The following is a 12,716-nucleotide window of genomic DNA, read 5'->3' on the forward strand; positions in this document are numbered from 1 at the left end:
GGTCAGTGCCAGCTGAGGAGTCATCTTTTGTAGGTGGTTCATGCCAACTATGCACTTCTGAGCGTGGGCTGCGGTGTTTATTGCTGCCTTTGCACGTATTAATTTTCAGCCTGGAAAATAGCCACGCCAGTCTGGAATTTGCTCATCTCCATCTTTCTCCTTTTTGACATAGCAAGTGTCACCAGGCTAGGTGCTGTTTTTGCAAAGTAGAAGTGTGTGTTTGGAAGTTCCTTGATTCTTTGAATGCAGTAATACTGCACTGTTGGTCAGTTCTCCTTTCCCTCCTTTCCCTATATCGGCTTTGGATGCAGTAAATTGTAACAATTACAGACATTAAACCCAACCATTCAGTTCTGAAAACCTCTGCAGAGGAGAACAAAGCCTGATTACCTCCTTGGTTACCGTGAGGGGCAATGTGGGCAACTTGCAGACTTCCATGAATGCCTCCTGTCTTGATTGTGCCCCATATTTTGACCTTTAATTCGTCACGTAGACCTCCAGCAAAGGTCCAATACGGAGCTGGAAGGTGGAGAAAGTTGCTGGCACTTTTCCCTGATGCTGATGTTAGTGTTTGCTGTGGCTTCAAGCCTGATGCGTGCTGCTGCCTTGAGTCCTCTTATACCTGCTGCTGGATGTTTTAAGGTTTATTTGTAAAAGCACTTGACAGCAAAAGTGTGCTCCTGGCAGAGTTGGCAGCGTTGTGAGTTTATCACAAATGCCAGTGTATCAACAACAACAAACAAAGAAGTTAAAAAATCATCATCTTGTGTTTGTATGGAAACACAGTTGCTTTACCAAGTTTGTTTATGAGAAAGGAAAACTAATCCAAAACACCAGACCTAGAATATGAAGACTCTCCAAGTGCACCAAAACGAGGTCTTCCCAACTCAATGAATTCCTCAAGAATTAGGATTTAACAAGTAGCTGCTGTTAGCCTGGGCAGGGGAATGAAGCAGGCTCCAAGGCTGCAGAGCCATCCGGAAAGCTCTTGCCTTTGAGTATGCATAAGGGATTCTATGACTGCAGTTTCCCAGATATCGGTGTCAGCTCTTAGGATAATGCCAGGGAGGCAGCGATGCACAGGCAGCCCCCGGTATGTGCTGCTTTACAGGACAAAGCCAGCTCCTTGAAATCAGCTGGAATTCTCCAAGGGCTTTGCAGGAGGGAGATAAGGGATGGCATGTTCAGGCCTCTTAGTTGTGAAACAGGAATACTCTGCTCTGTTAGGGCTGAGCACACTGAGAACAACCCCATGTAGACACTGCTTAGTAATCCTGTCCGGAGGCGTCTGCAGCTAGCTCAGCAAGGGCTGGCAGGAGGGGTGTGCCTGCCCAGGCAACCAGAAGACAGACAGTCCTTCTGTGGGGAAGCCTGTATTGGAATGTGATAGCCACTGGCTGCTGGCTGAGAAAGTGCTTTAGGGAAGAAACCTTCCCCCTCGGTTGTTTTTGTAAGGCTATCTTAAAAAACCCAAGAAAACGTCTTTGTAGTACTTCAGTGCAAACTCCGTGCTGCTAAAAACGATTTAAAATGATCCTTAAAAGTGGTGCTAGATGGCAGCTAGAAATGCTGGCAAACCAATAAAGTGTGAATGTTCCAACTTTGCTTCTAAGAAATTTTTTTCCCTTCTCATGTATGTGTTATCTATAATATTACAGTTTCAGTCCTGTGCTTTGTCTGTGGCTGTTGGTGTGAAAGAGGAAGCGCAAGCCCTTGTCTTGTTTCCAGGCGACACTTAGACTGTAGATAACTCCGTTACTGATATGTCTTAAGTAGTAACCCTTTGGCTGCTTATCACAAAAAGAGTGAATGGGAGAAGGAAGTAAAAAGTAACGCAACAGCGAGAGTAAGAAATGTGCAGGATGGGATTTAATTAGAAAATGAAGCCTAACCAACGTGCTTGGCAGTAGGTAGAGGATTCCTGAGAAGACACGGTGCTGCCTCTGCCATGGCAGGGCACGGCCGCTTCCTTGGCTTGTGGAAACAGTGATGGAGATGTGCAGGGGCTCTTCTTTTTGCAGAAATTATGCTTGACCTGAGAAGGGAGAGGAAAAGAGGCTGAAACTCTCGGTGCAAATGAGGTACCTGTAACTCTAACCCAGTGCTCTCCCAGCACTGGAGTTTCTATCTAGTATTTTTTTCCCAAAGATTTGGTGCCTTTCCCCTGTATCTCTTTCCCATGCCAAGGTGTGTAACCCAACGTTGGAGGTAGCTGTGCTCTGAGCAGGGGCTTGGACCACATGACCTGCTGGGATTCTTTCCAAACTAAATTATTGCTGGATTCTGTGAAACAATTTGGAAACAAGTTCTGGGTTTGACACGTGGAACTCGGTGTGGCTCCAAGAAGAGCTCCCAGCCACCTGCTGGACTCAGTGCAGGGCAGCCAGCACCACGTCCTGCTTGGGCTTTAGCTGCATGGCTGGTGGCCAGCACACGGGCTCTGAAACCTGGGGCTGTCTGAAGTGGGGGTGCTGAGAGCAAACTCTGAGCTCACTGGCAGCTATGGGTGCTTCTACATTAGCAAGGAAGAGTATCTCTCTTGGTCAGAGTGTAGAGAAACTCTGGGCAGTAAGCCTGAGTTCTGCTTCAGCTGGGAAAGCGGGATGTTGGTTGACTCTGGATCTCCAAAAGCAGACAGGATTGCCTCTGGAAATGCTGATGTTGATACAGGTTGCTGCTGCCAAAAGACACCATTATGTCCCTTCTTGTTAGTCTTTGGAAGCAGGCAACACAGCGTGGAACAAATTCTGGGGGGAGAATAAACACAGGTGGTCAAGGACAGATCGGTTGTGATGCAAAGAGGATCCTGAAATGGCACCGTGGGACTCTGTTCTTCCGCCAGCCTCGCATGACTCATTTGCTAGTTCAGCATCGATCCTCATGTGTCACAACTGTAAACCTCAGGTGGTGACTTTCTGGCTCATGCATTATCAATCAGTTTTGCAATAGGAACTTAATGTCTCAGTTGGGCTGATGTGAGAGCTGAGATCTGTCACGTTCATCAGTTGCACTAACTGTCAAGCCAGCAAAGGTGAGGAACAATGTAAATAAACTAATAAGAACAGATAAGAGAATAGACATGTTCTATTTCTTTTCCTGACTGAAATTACAATTTTTGGAATGAGTAGTGTGCCTGAAATGGAAAATGCTGTGTTAGCTCAGCAGTGCCTGCTAAGAGTTGCTGTAGGCCGTTGTGGTTAGAGATGGAAAGCGGCTCCTTACTCTGTATGAGAAAGTTTCTACTTTTGAGGTACAGCATTTTAAGACAGAGTATGAGAAGTTTGCTTTAGCTACCTGCAAAGCAGATGTGCTTGCAACATCGCTGTGTCTTAATAAGGTTTGTTTGTTTTCAAAGAGAGGTGTTTTGGTTCCTAACTTCCAGGTTGCCCCGCCACCTGTTAGAGGTGTGCACACCACAGCCTGTGAAGCACTTCTGTTTTCTTCTGTTTTGTACTTTTTCCCACCCATGTTTTCAGACTAGTAGGAAAACTGGGACTCCCGGGGCAGACTGCGACTTCACAGCAAAATCCTTTTCCATCTTAAGTGTCCTGAGGACCTGCTGGGTGACACAGTGCAGCTGATTTGGCTCTGCTCCTGGACTACTTCACTATTCCAGGAAGAAGTTCTACAGGAATGCTGATCTTACATAGAGCACATGGCTAATTGTGAGGGATTCATTTTAGATTGGAATCTTGCAGGAACATACTGTAATTACCATTTAGGTCTACATGAATCCAAGCAGTCTTTTCTCAGATTATAACGTTCTGTTTATGATGTGTTTCCTCCACTCAGTATTCGGCAATGCAGTGATGCTCTGTAAAACAGGGAATAAATGACATTTCATCTACAAAAGAATGCCTTGTGCCCAAAGCATGATAACTGTTAACAGAAAAGGAAAAGGTTGATAAGAAAACAGCATTGTCTAGATGCTACAGCAATGTAACTCGGGAGTTATTTAAGAGAGAGAATGGGTTTTCTTCAAAGCTGTCATCTGTGGGACGTATTCTTTGATGGTCCCTTGAAATGTTTTAATCTCTTTGTGTATCTTAAAATTTCCCAAGACCATAACTTGTGACTCTTAAAATGCTTGCAGATTGCTGGGTAAAATAAACTACATTTCAGAAGATGCTGACAAAACATCTTAAAAGTGTGTCTGTTTAATTTTAGGACAAGGAAACCTGCATGGGTGTCAACAATCAAAGTTACATATGTGAAACGGGCCACTGTTGTGGACAGTCCCAGTGTTGCAACTACTACTATGAACTCTGGTGTAAGTCCTTCTGTTTTGTATGGCTTCCCTTCCTAATCTGCATGGCTGTCATACTGCAGGTCTGGCTTGTGTCTTGGGAATGTTGAAATCAGCACTTGTTTTGCACTGCCGTTGCATTTAGCTGCAATGCAAACTAGAGCTGACTCAGTAAAGCAAGGAAAATAGTGCTATTGCGATGAGCATTGCCTTCTTTTTGGGAGTAATGGGGTTGTCTTCGCATGTTCATGACTGGAAATTTGTTGTTTGGTCTTCTTACTGGTTTGGGCAATACTGGTCTGGGAAATAGCATTGTATGTGTCTGAGGAAACCACACTTAAGGGAAAATGTTCATGTGCACAACTCTTAGGTTTGACATGCTCAGAATTAATTCAGTATCTTTCTTCTTACTGTTCCAGTATTTTTTCAAGAATGACAGTTTACATCTGATTTATCTCGTTAAAGTTGTCCTCTCAAGGAGAGGGGCCAGGACCTCTATTCTCCAAGGAAACACAGTGATGGGAGCATAGCTCCTTGGGCAGAGTGGGCCTGGGGCAAATTTTGTGAGCTAGCAGTAGCTGAATATGGTCTGCTGTGAGCAGCGAGCATTGCCTATTGCAGACTCTCTTATTTCCTGGGCATTTCTGCAAAATGAACCTACTCATTTCTCACTAATGGTTAAGTGGACTTTGTGCTAAGTGTGTGGAGAGCAGCAGGTAGGTCAAAGCAGGCCGGCAAGGGTGATAAAGAAGCTGAAGGGATAGGAAAGTAAGAAATGCTGAAGTTCCGAGGCAGCCTTTGAGTTGTGCCTGGGCTGATGGTGTCTTCCTTTCCCGAGGAGGAACCATGGAGGGTTGAACACTGACCTTGACGTGCTGCAGCACTGCCAGGAACCAGTGCTATGAGAAGGCATTTGTCCTCCAAGAATTTGGAAATAAGGAATTCTGAATATTGTACCCCTGCATTAGAGTCTGGTGTTATCTTCCTACTATATCCCGTGGTATCTTGTGGTTTTTATGTAACCGCGTTATCTACATAATGCGTCTGCAGTGCCAACAGTTTCACTTTCAAAGTAGCTCGTGTTTGTGGAAATGTATTATACATACAAAGAGTGTCACTTAGCCTGAATCTAAGGACAGGAATAGCTGATGCTTCATCCTTTAGTCTAGAAACATGCTTTTACTGAAGTATGGTGGACGTGGCTGTGAATTGAACAGGACTGTAATGGACTTGTTGAAGATACGTTGGGCATCAGGGTGTTGTGCCTGGCTGTGTAAATGCAAATGGCAGCAGCTGAATGCTCCCTGGGCTTTTGACAGCAGCTTTATGTTCAGAAGTCTCCAAGCAGTTGCAGGAATGTTTTGGGATGGGGTGGGTAACCCCAGGGACAGCCGGCTGGGATTTGTCTGGACCAAATGCATGGACAGAGCAGAGTTGGGAAGGTCAGACCCTGCTTTGGACTTGTGTGGGTGGGAATGTAGAGGAAGAGGCACGTATCCAAGGGCTTAGATGCAGTGTGGCAAACAGGATCTAAATTGAGCAACAGCATGGAGTGCAGCTGCACGCTGATGCTTGTCGCAGAGTTGCCATGTTTCTCCCCTGTACGCCTTGAAAGAGAGGCTTAATGGAACTGCATGCAAACAATAGAGTCAGAACAATAGCCCCCTGCCATTTTAATGAAAGGATGTTACTTTAACTGTCTTTGTTTTCTCTGCACGGCACAGGCTTTTAGATTTGACATTGTCTGACTGCGTCATAAATGGTTTTGGAAGATAAAAACAGCTTTTGCTAGGAGGAAGCAGAACATTTCAGGCCTCTTTCTAGGGCGAGCACACAAGCTGCTTTGAGATCATGGAACGAGCACATTAGTGGCACACACTGATGAATAGTTCCTTGGGGGAAATGGGTTTCTGCATTGAGTTTCATGTTCCTTCTGCATTGTGGAGAGCAATGTGGCTCTGAGACAAGGGCAGTAATGCAAACAGGAGACCTATTCTCCCAGGCCTTCTGCAAATCCGGGCAATTGCCCAGCATCGATTTACAGCTGGTTAATGTTTTCAGGGCTTGCTTTGCCCTTATGTTTGTCAGGAGAAGGTTTCTGGGATGGGGGTGGACGTGCAGGGAGAAGCACGTCCTTTTAAACGAGAACTCATACTGTAGAGCGTGCCACCACAGCTTCACAATCATTCTCTTGCTCCAGAAATTGTGGAGTATCTTCCGTTTATACGTGTAGTGAAGCACCCTTAAGACCTTTGAGGTGAGCAGCAACGAGAACGTATGCAAACAGTCTTAATAACAGCTGTGAAGTGATGGTGTGGCAAGCAACAGCAGGGAAATAGATCGTTAAAGTTAATAGTACATTTTGGTTAATGAACAGTTAAGTCAGCAGCACCTTTTAGGTACAGCTTCACACTTTGTGTTGTGAGTCGATTTTAACCAGCATGTGCATATACTGAAGCAGCTATTTTCAGAAGCTCCCCTGACCACCAGTGCCTGGAAAAGGCCTCCTTGCTCGCCCCCTGAAGTCCTGGATATTTTACCACTTAGTGGGGAGAAGCAGCAGAGGAGGGTGGCATTTGAAATGGAAAAGAAAACTAGTCTGGCTTTGTTGGCTCTGCCTTTTGAAATGTGATCCCGTCTTGCGGCCACTTGGAGGATTTCCTATAAAAAGGATCATTTTTTCCCTGTTTAAGAATTTGAGGGAAGTTTGTCTTTGAAAATGGCTGATCTCAACGTTTCTAGACAGCAAGTAAGGTTATGGTAATTATAAACCAGTCCTTGAGGGCTGTGGAATAGGATGTGAAATCAAGGTATTATTTTGTTAAGGGGTGGAGCGGAGGAATGGAGAACATGATATGCCAAGCAGGTGGACAGCCTGTGTTTAAAATTAGATAACAGCTCAGTTCAGATTCCCCACCCATCTCTTATTAAAAAAAAAAGTACGGCTCTGTGTTGCCAAATAATAACATTATATCCAGGTTTATGTATGTAGGGTTAATACGTATAGGTCCAATTAGTTCCTAGCTGAGGGTTGACAGAGGGTAACATGGTGTGGGGAGGGTGCTGCAGGGTTTTAAAAAGCAAAACGGAGAGAAGAGGCTTTACGGTTGTGTTTCCCCACCTAGGAGAAGCTGTCCTTGCAGCTGGTGGTTGCACATTTTAGCCTAACAATTTCTTCAGGCTCCCCAGAGAGGTCACGGTACCCAAGGAGGAGGTTGTGGTCTCGGGACAGCCACTGGATTTTGCTTACAAGTAGTTTTTGTTCGTGTCCCTTATGATGTGCTTGTGATTTACCAGAGTTTTCTGCTGCTGGCCTTTGTCCAGGCTTAATGGGTGTTTTGATGCAAAATGTTCCAAAATGGCACTTTTCAAACTAGAAGGAGGGAGGTAATTGAGGACTTCAGTTACTATGTTTTTCAGGTTAAGAAATAAGGCTCAAAAGGTCCGGATTTTCTGAAGTTTACGCCTATAGTGTGGTTTGAGAACCTAATCCAGATCTCCTGACACCCATCCTCATGCCTCCCTCACCCTGTTGAGGAGCAGTGCAAAATTAGACGGCTCCTGAGGCGTCGAACGCAGCAAACAAAGCTGTGGAGAAGTGTTTTACGTGGTGCAATTGGAGGAACAGTCCGTGGTGCTTGGGGAACCATGGAGCGCGGAGACGGGCAGCTGCAGCCCCTCAGTCGTTGAGGTACCGCACAGCAAGCTGCGGTGTTGAGTGAGGATTCACATGTGCCTTATTGTGCTTCATTTTGGCTGCGTTAGCAGTGACACTAAGCCCTTCTGTTTCTAGGGAAGGGAAAAAAAAGTCACCCTGCTTATTTAGGCCTTAGTGGAAGGGTTGTACGGGGAAAAAAATGTTCTGTTTGCAGGCAGCACAGTTGATGTTTTTGCTGATTTTGAATGTTTTGCTCGTCTCTGCACGCTTCCCCTTGGAATCTCCAGACAGCTCTTTTCCCCAAAAAGTGTGCTGCCAGAAAATGTTGGCAGGGAGCTGCTGAGCTGCTGAAACTCCAGCAACTGCTGTAACACATACATGTTCCAGGTCAGCTTCGTAACAGGAATTCGTTCCCAAAGACTTTGCTGCAGTCTCCAAAGCCCTCAGTCAAATAACACCAGTCCCGTGTTTTCTTTCTAACCCCGTGTTATCCTTCAGCCTAACCAAGTCCTTTTCTGGAGGGGTTTGCCCTCTCCCCCACCCTTCTCCCTGCCTCCTGCATGGCTCTCCTCACTCTCCCTTTCTCAGGTGCTTCACTTCTGGCTGCTGTTATTCCTCGGCTGATGCTTCAGCCATAACAACAGCGTCTGCAGATTGACTGCCTCAAGTGCAAGATAAGCAAAAGATGTTTCTGAAACACTTCTTTTTTTCCATCTTTTTTCATGGCGGTGGAGGTACTGTGTATACTGGCTGCTACTCTGAAAGCTAGAAACCAGCTGTCCTAAATATCCATCGTCTTTGGTTGGAGTCATCGATCTGGGGGCGAGTGAGCAGGAGCTGGAGATGTAACTTCAGTGACTTTGTCCTGCAGTGCAATCAGGCTGGGGCTGCCGTTCCACTAACATAAAACTGTCACTGGAAATCACAGTCTGTCCCTTGCGGCTCGTTGGTTGAGCAGATGGGTTTCAGCCTGCTCTGGTTCCCCAGAACCGGTTAAAAGCACAGTTGCGCACAGCATTGAGCTGGCACAAGAGGAGTTGGAGGAGGCAGCATGGGGTGTGGAAGAGACAGGCAGGAGGGGACCACATTGCTCAGCAGCCTTCTTCTTCCTAAAGTGTCCATAGGCCCATGGCCTGGATCCCCATCTCACATTCTGGAGCAGCAGCACCAACTCGTACGGGCTCATGGCTGAAGAAGCAGGAGATGATGTGGTCTCTGTGCCAAGGACACCGTAAAACCCATGTGCAGCTGAACTGCTGTACCGGTTAAATGTCTCCTGTTCTTGATAGTAGCGTTGGCCCTAGGAAAGGCAATTTCCTCCCAGCCATGGCCAGCTGTGAGGCCACTAGTTGGGAGATCACATTTTAGTCAATGAAGTTGTCCACTTCTGTTTAGAACCAGCTCTTGTGAAGCCAAAGCTATTACCCAGATGCTTGTCAGGCAGACACAAAAACACTTTGCAGTATATTTTGGCTTTCTTTTAGGGGACTTCCTGCCAATAGAACAGTGGCATTTGCCCAAATTTACCATGAGCTTGAGGGCAGATTTCTCTGTTCCTACCCTTGGAACGCTCCAGAAAACATGTTTTCCATTTTGCACAGGATAAAAGGAGCCTCCCTCGATGGGACTGCTGATGGCAGCATCCCAGGCAGCAAGCACAGTACTTGACCTTCTCAGCATCAGAACAGACACTGCTCCTCACTTTTTTGCAGGGAGGGAATGCTGTGTTTCATACCCATGAGATAGATAGTTTATTCTTTATTATTCTTAAGTTTGGGCAAAACTATGGTCCGGTTAATGCCCCAGAAAAGTTTTCTCACTGCTCTAAGCTTGATGTATTCCTTCATGGCTGGTAGAAGGCGTCTCCAGTGGATGGAGACGCTCCATTGGATGGGACATCCCCTTTGGAAGGGACACCTTTCCCAAGGAAGCTGTATGCATCACAGCCTTCTCCTTCCTGAGTGTTTTCTCTGCTTGTGAGCAGCGGCTTTCCTAGGAAGTAATTTCATTCTCAGGTCTTTATGCAGTTCTGTTTGGATTCTCTGAGCTTGATGCTCATGGGGAGCTTGCAGGTTTTCTCTGAGCCTGTCTGATGCTGAGTAAGAGGCTGGTATTTCTGCTGTATTTCTATGAAAGCTTTCGATGCTCTGGCAGGGAAATCTCTTGGCAAAACTCAACTCCTTGGCTGTGTCTGATTCACTCTTTGCTTGCATCATTATCAACCCATTGGCATCACCAGTGACTTTGACAGAAAATACAGCAGCACTTCTCAGAACTCAGCCTTGTTGGGATCATAGCGTTTCCACTTCTGACTCTTCCATAAACCAAGAGTAAGCCTAAAATTGCCTTGAAATCCAACAGTCTGCTGCTGCATGTTTAGCTCCAAACTGATGCATTGCTGTTTTCCATCAGTGGTTTTGATTTTTTTTTTTCCTCTCTACTTGTCATCTGCCCCTCAGACTGCAGTTTTGCTCTCAAAGGATCCTGACCCAGTGGGAAATGCCCACTAGAGCTTTTCTCTCAAATCAGCCAATTTTCTGACAAACCTGGCTCAGGATGCCCAGTGCCTCCCAACAGCTTCTCCTTTTCCAGTGATTGCCGCAATAGCTCAGCGCAGTGTAGCTGAACACCAGCTCATGTCCATATGGGCAGGAGGCACACGTGGAAGAGCACTGGCAAAGCTTTTGAGGACAGTGAAGACAACAAGAAGCCCATTTTTATCAGGCTTTTAGAAACTCTTTCTTGCCAGACTTCTGTTGCCTTTGCACATCACTCATTTTCAGCATAAGGCAGGGCCGGTGCCTGCTTTGCCATGAACCAGGTATTAGCTTGCACCGTTACTGTGCTCAGCCTCCACGTTTCCTGTTCCTGTAGTGTTGTCTTTGGATGAAATTGAAATTTCCCTTCTTCCCCTCTTGCCAGATGAGCTGCTGGGTGCACGGGCCAGTGCTCTGCTCGGTTTGCTCCCTGCTGCTAGTTTGAAGCCAAACGTCACCAGGTGTACAAATGCACAGCTCAGCCCTGGACATATTCACTGTTCTCTCCATACTTTTAGACATAATATTTACACTTGGCCGTTACACGTAGCTTTATTTCAAATAAATGGCTGTACTATATATTTGCTAGGCTTTTACAGTTTTTCTGTTCTGCAGCCAGCGTTGCAGCTGTACCCAAACTTCTGGCTAGGGCACGTTACAGAGCCTTTTATGGACTCCCAGCACCGCTCTGGGCACGCAACCAGACCTGCTCCATCTCCTGGCTCTGGCTTCTCTGCTCAAGCAACAGGTGAGCAGCTCAGCACCTACGGTGTCCCATCCTGTTGCTTTCTCCACGCTGGGAAGGCTTATAGTCCTATGACACAGACATGCCGCTGCCTGACAAAGTGGGGGAAAGCCCTTAAAGGGGAAACCAGAAGCCAGGTGGAGCAAATAGATCTGGGGGCACACAATGCTGACCCGTTGCCATCACCCAGGCAAATCCTTGGGTGTGTGCTGAGTCAGGAGTTGAGTAATTCCTAGAAGCTCCAGGAAGTGTTGGTGGTTAATGAAACCAAGCAATAACGTGGTATTAGTGGGTTCTTTTTCTGGAAATTCCCATGAAAAACACCACTTCTTGTGCACTTGTGGTTGCGAGCGCACATCGAGACCCTTGGCACAAGGATGGAGGTGTTGTTCCTGGCACCGTGACCAGATTGCAGCCCAGTAAATTACGATCTGTTTACTTACAAACGCCACCTGCGGTTTCAGTAGGATCCAGCATTAATTTATTAGCCTGTGCTGCTGTACGCTGTTTACAGAGCTGCTGCATGTCTTCTTGGGAATGGCTGAGCTGACTTTGACCCCTATTCCGAGCTTGTGCACCAGTTTGTCTGCAAAGCATGTTGGGATTTGGAATGAGTAGAGAAGATTTCTAAAGAAATACTTTTTAAATCCACTGGATGCAGGCTTGGGTGGGAGCAGTTATTCCCTGCAGAAAAATTCGGCTGCTGCAGCTGAGATTGCTTAACAGTGGCAGTTCTCCAGAACCTCTTAACTAAGTGCTGCTTGCTGCCATTGCATCTAGAGTGCTTGGGAAAGGACATGAAAAAATGTGTTAAAAATCAACTATTTTCATAACTAGCTGAAATCCCTGGATAGCTGGGTGTAATTTTCCATTGTTTTTGAACAGATGATCACGGATTGCTCTTTGAATGTAAGGAGTACTGAAAGATGAACTGCAGGCCTGCTTTGGCACATGGTGACTTGCTGTGCGAGTGACCTGGTTTCCATGAGTTGTTCTTGCTTCCTCGGCCAGCGGGAGCTGAGGAACCTTCCCTTAGCAAGAGAGAAAATATATTGGTGGGAGTCTTCAAACTGCAAGACAGCAGCTGCAAACCATGCCATGGAATCATAGATCATTAAGGTTGGAAAGACCAAAGAGGTCATCCAGTCCAATCATCAGGCCATGCCTGAGACCGCTCTAGACCATATCACTCAGTGCCACATGTACCCTTGTCCTGAACACCTCTAGGGACAGTGACTCCACCACCTCCCTGGGCAGCCTGTGCCAATGCCTCAGCACTCTTCCTGAGAAGAAATTCTTGCTGCTGTCCAACCTGAACCTCCCCTGGCACAGCTTAAGGCCATTATCCCTCATCCTGTCTGTCTGACTGGCTTTGGACAGAAGAGAGGAATTCAGCAATCCCTGGAAAACTTTTTGAAAGCTTTTGTAGGATCAAGGGGCGTTTGGAGGGCAATAGACATCTCTTGGCTCAGTTTGAAGCAAGTGTAGAGGGCATCTCAAGTGCTTTTCTTTTTCCTTTGCTTCTCTATA

At 46.3% G+C, this 12,716-nt stretch overlaps 1 protein-coding gene across 23 annotated transcripts in view; it reads left to right on the top strand.

Annotated features, from left to right (window-relative positions):
- The window catches only part of WBP1L (WW domain binding protein 1-like), a 50,005-nt gene that overhangs the window by 32,085 nt on the left and 5,204 nt on the right, over positions 1–12,716 (top strand). For 13 of the 23 annotated variants that reach the window (XM_046943311.1, XM_046943312.1, XM_046943310.1 and 10 more), the window contains 2 exons: positions 4,168–4,270; positions 11,057–11,189. The exons of 1 other annotated variant lie outside the window; for it this stretch is intronic. In XM_046943311.1, coding sequence (XP_046799267.1) covers positions 4,259–4,270; positions 11,057–11,189 — 145 coding nt within the window. In that variant the 5' untranslated portion in view covers positions 4,168–4,258. The remainder of the gene's footprint in view (positions 1–4,167; positions 4,271–11,056; positions 11,190–12,716) is intronic. 9 more of the 23 variants (XM_046943321.1, XM_046943322.1, XM_046943320.1 and 6 more) reach the window with 1 other exon arrangement.

This window comes from Gallus gallus, chromosome 6, assembly GCF_016699485.2.
Source record: "Gallus gallus isolate bGalGal1 chromosome 6, bGalGal1.mat.broiler.GRCg7b, whole genome shotgun sequence".
In the NCBI taxonomy this organism is placed as follows: Eukaryota; Metazoa; Chordata; class Aves; order Galliformes; family Phasianidae; genus Gallus; species Gallus gallus.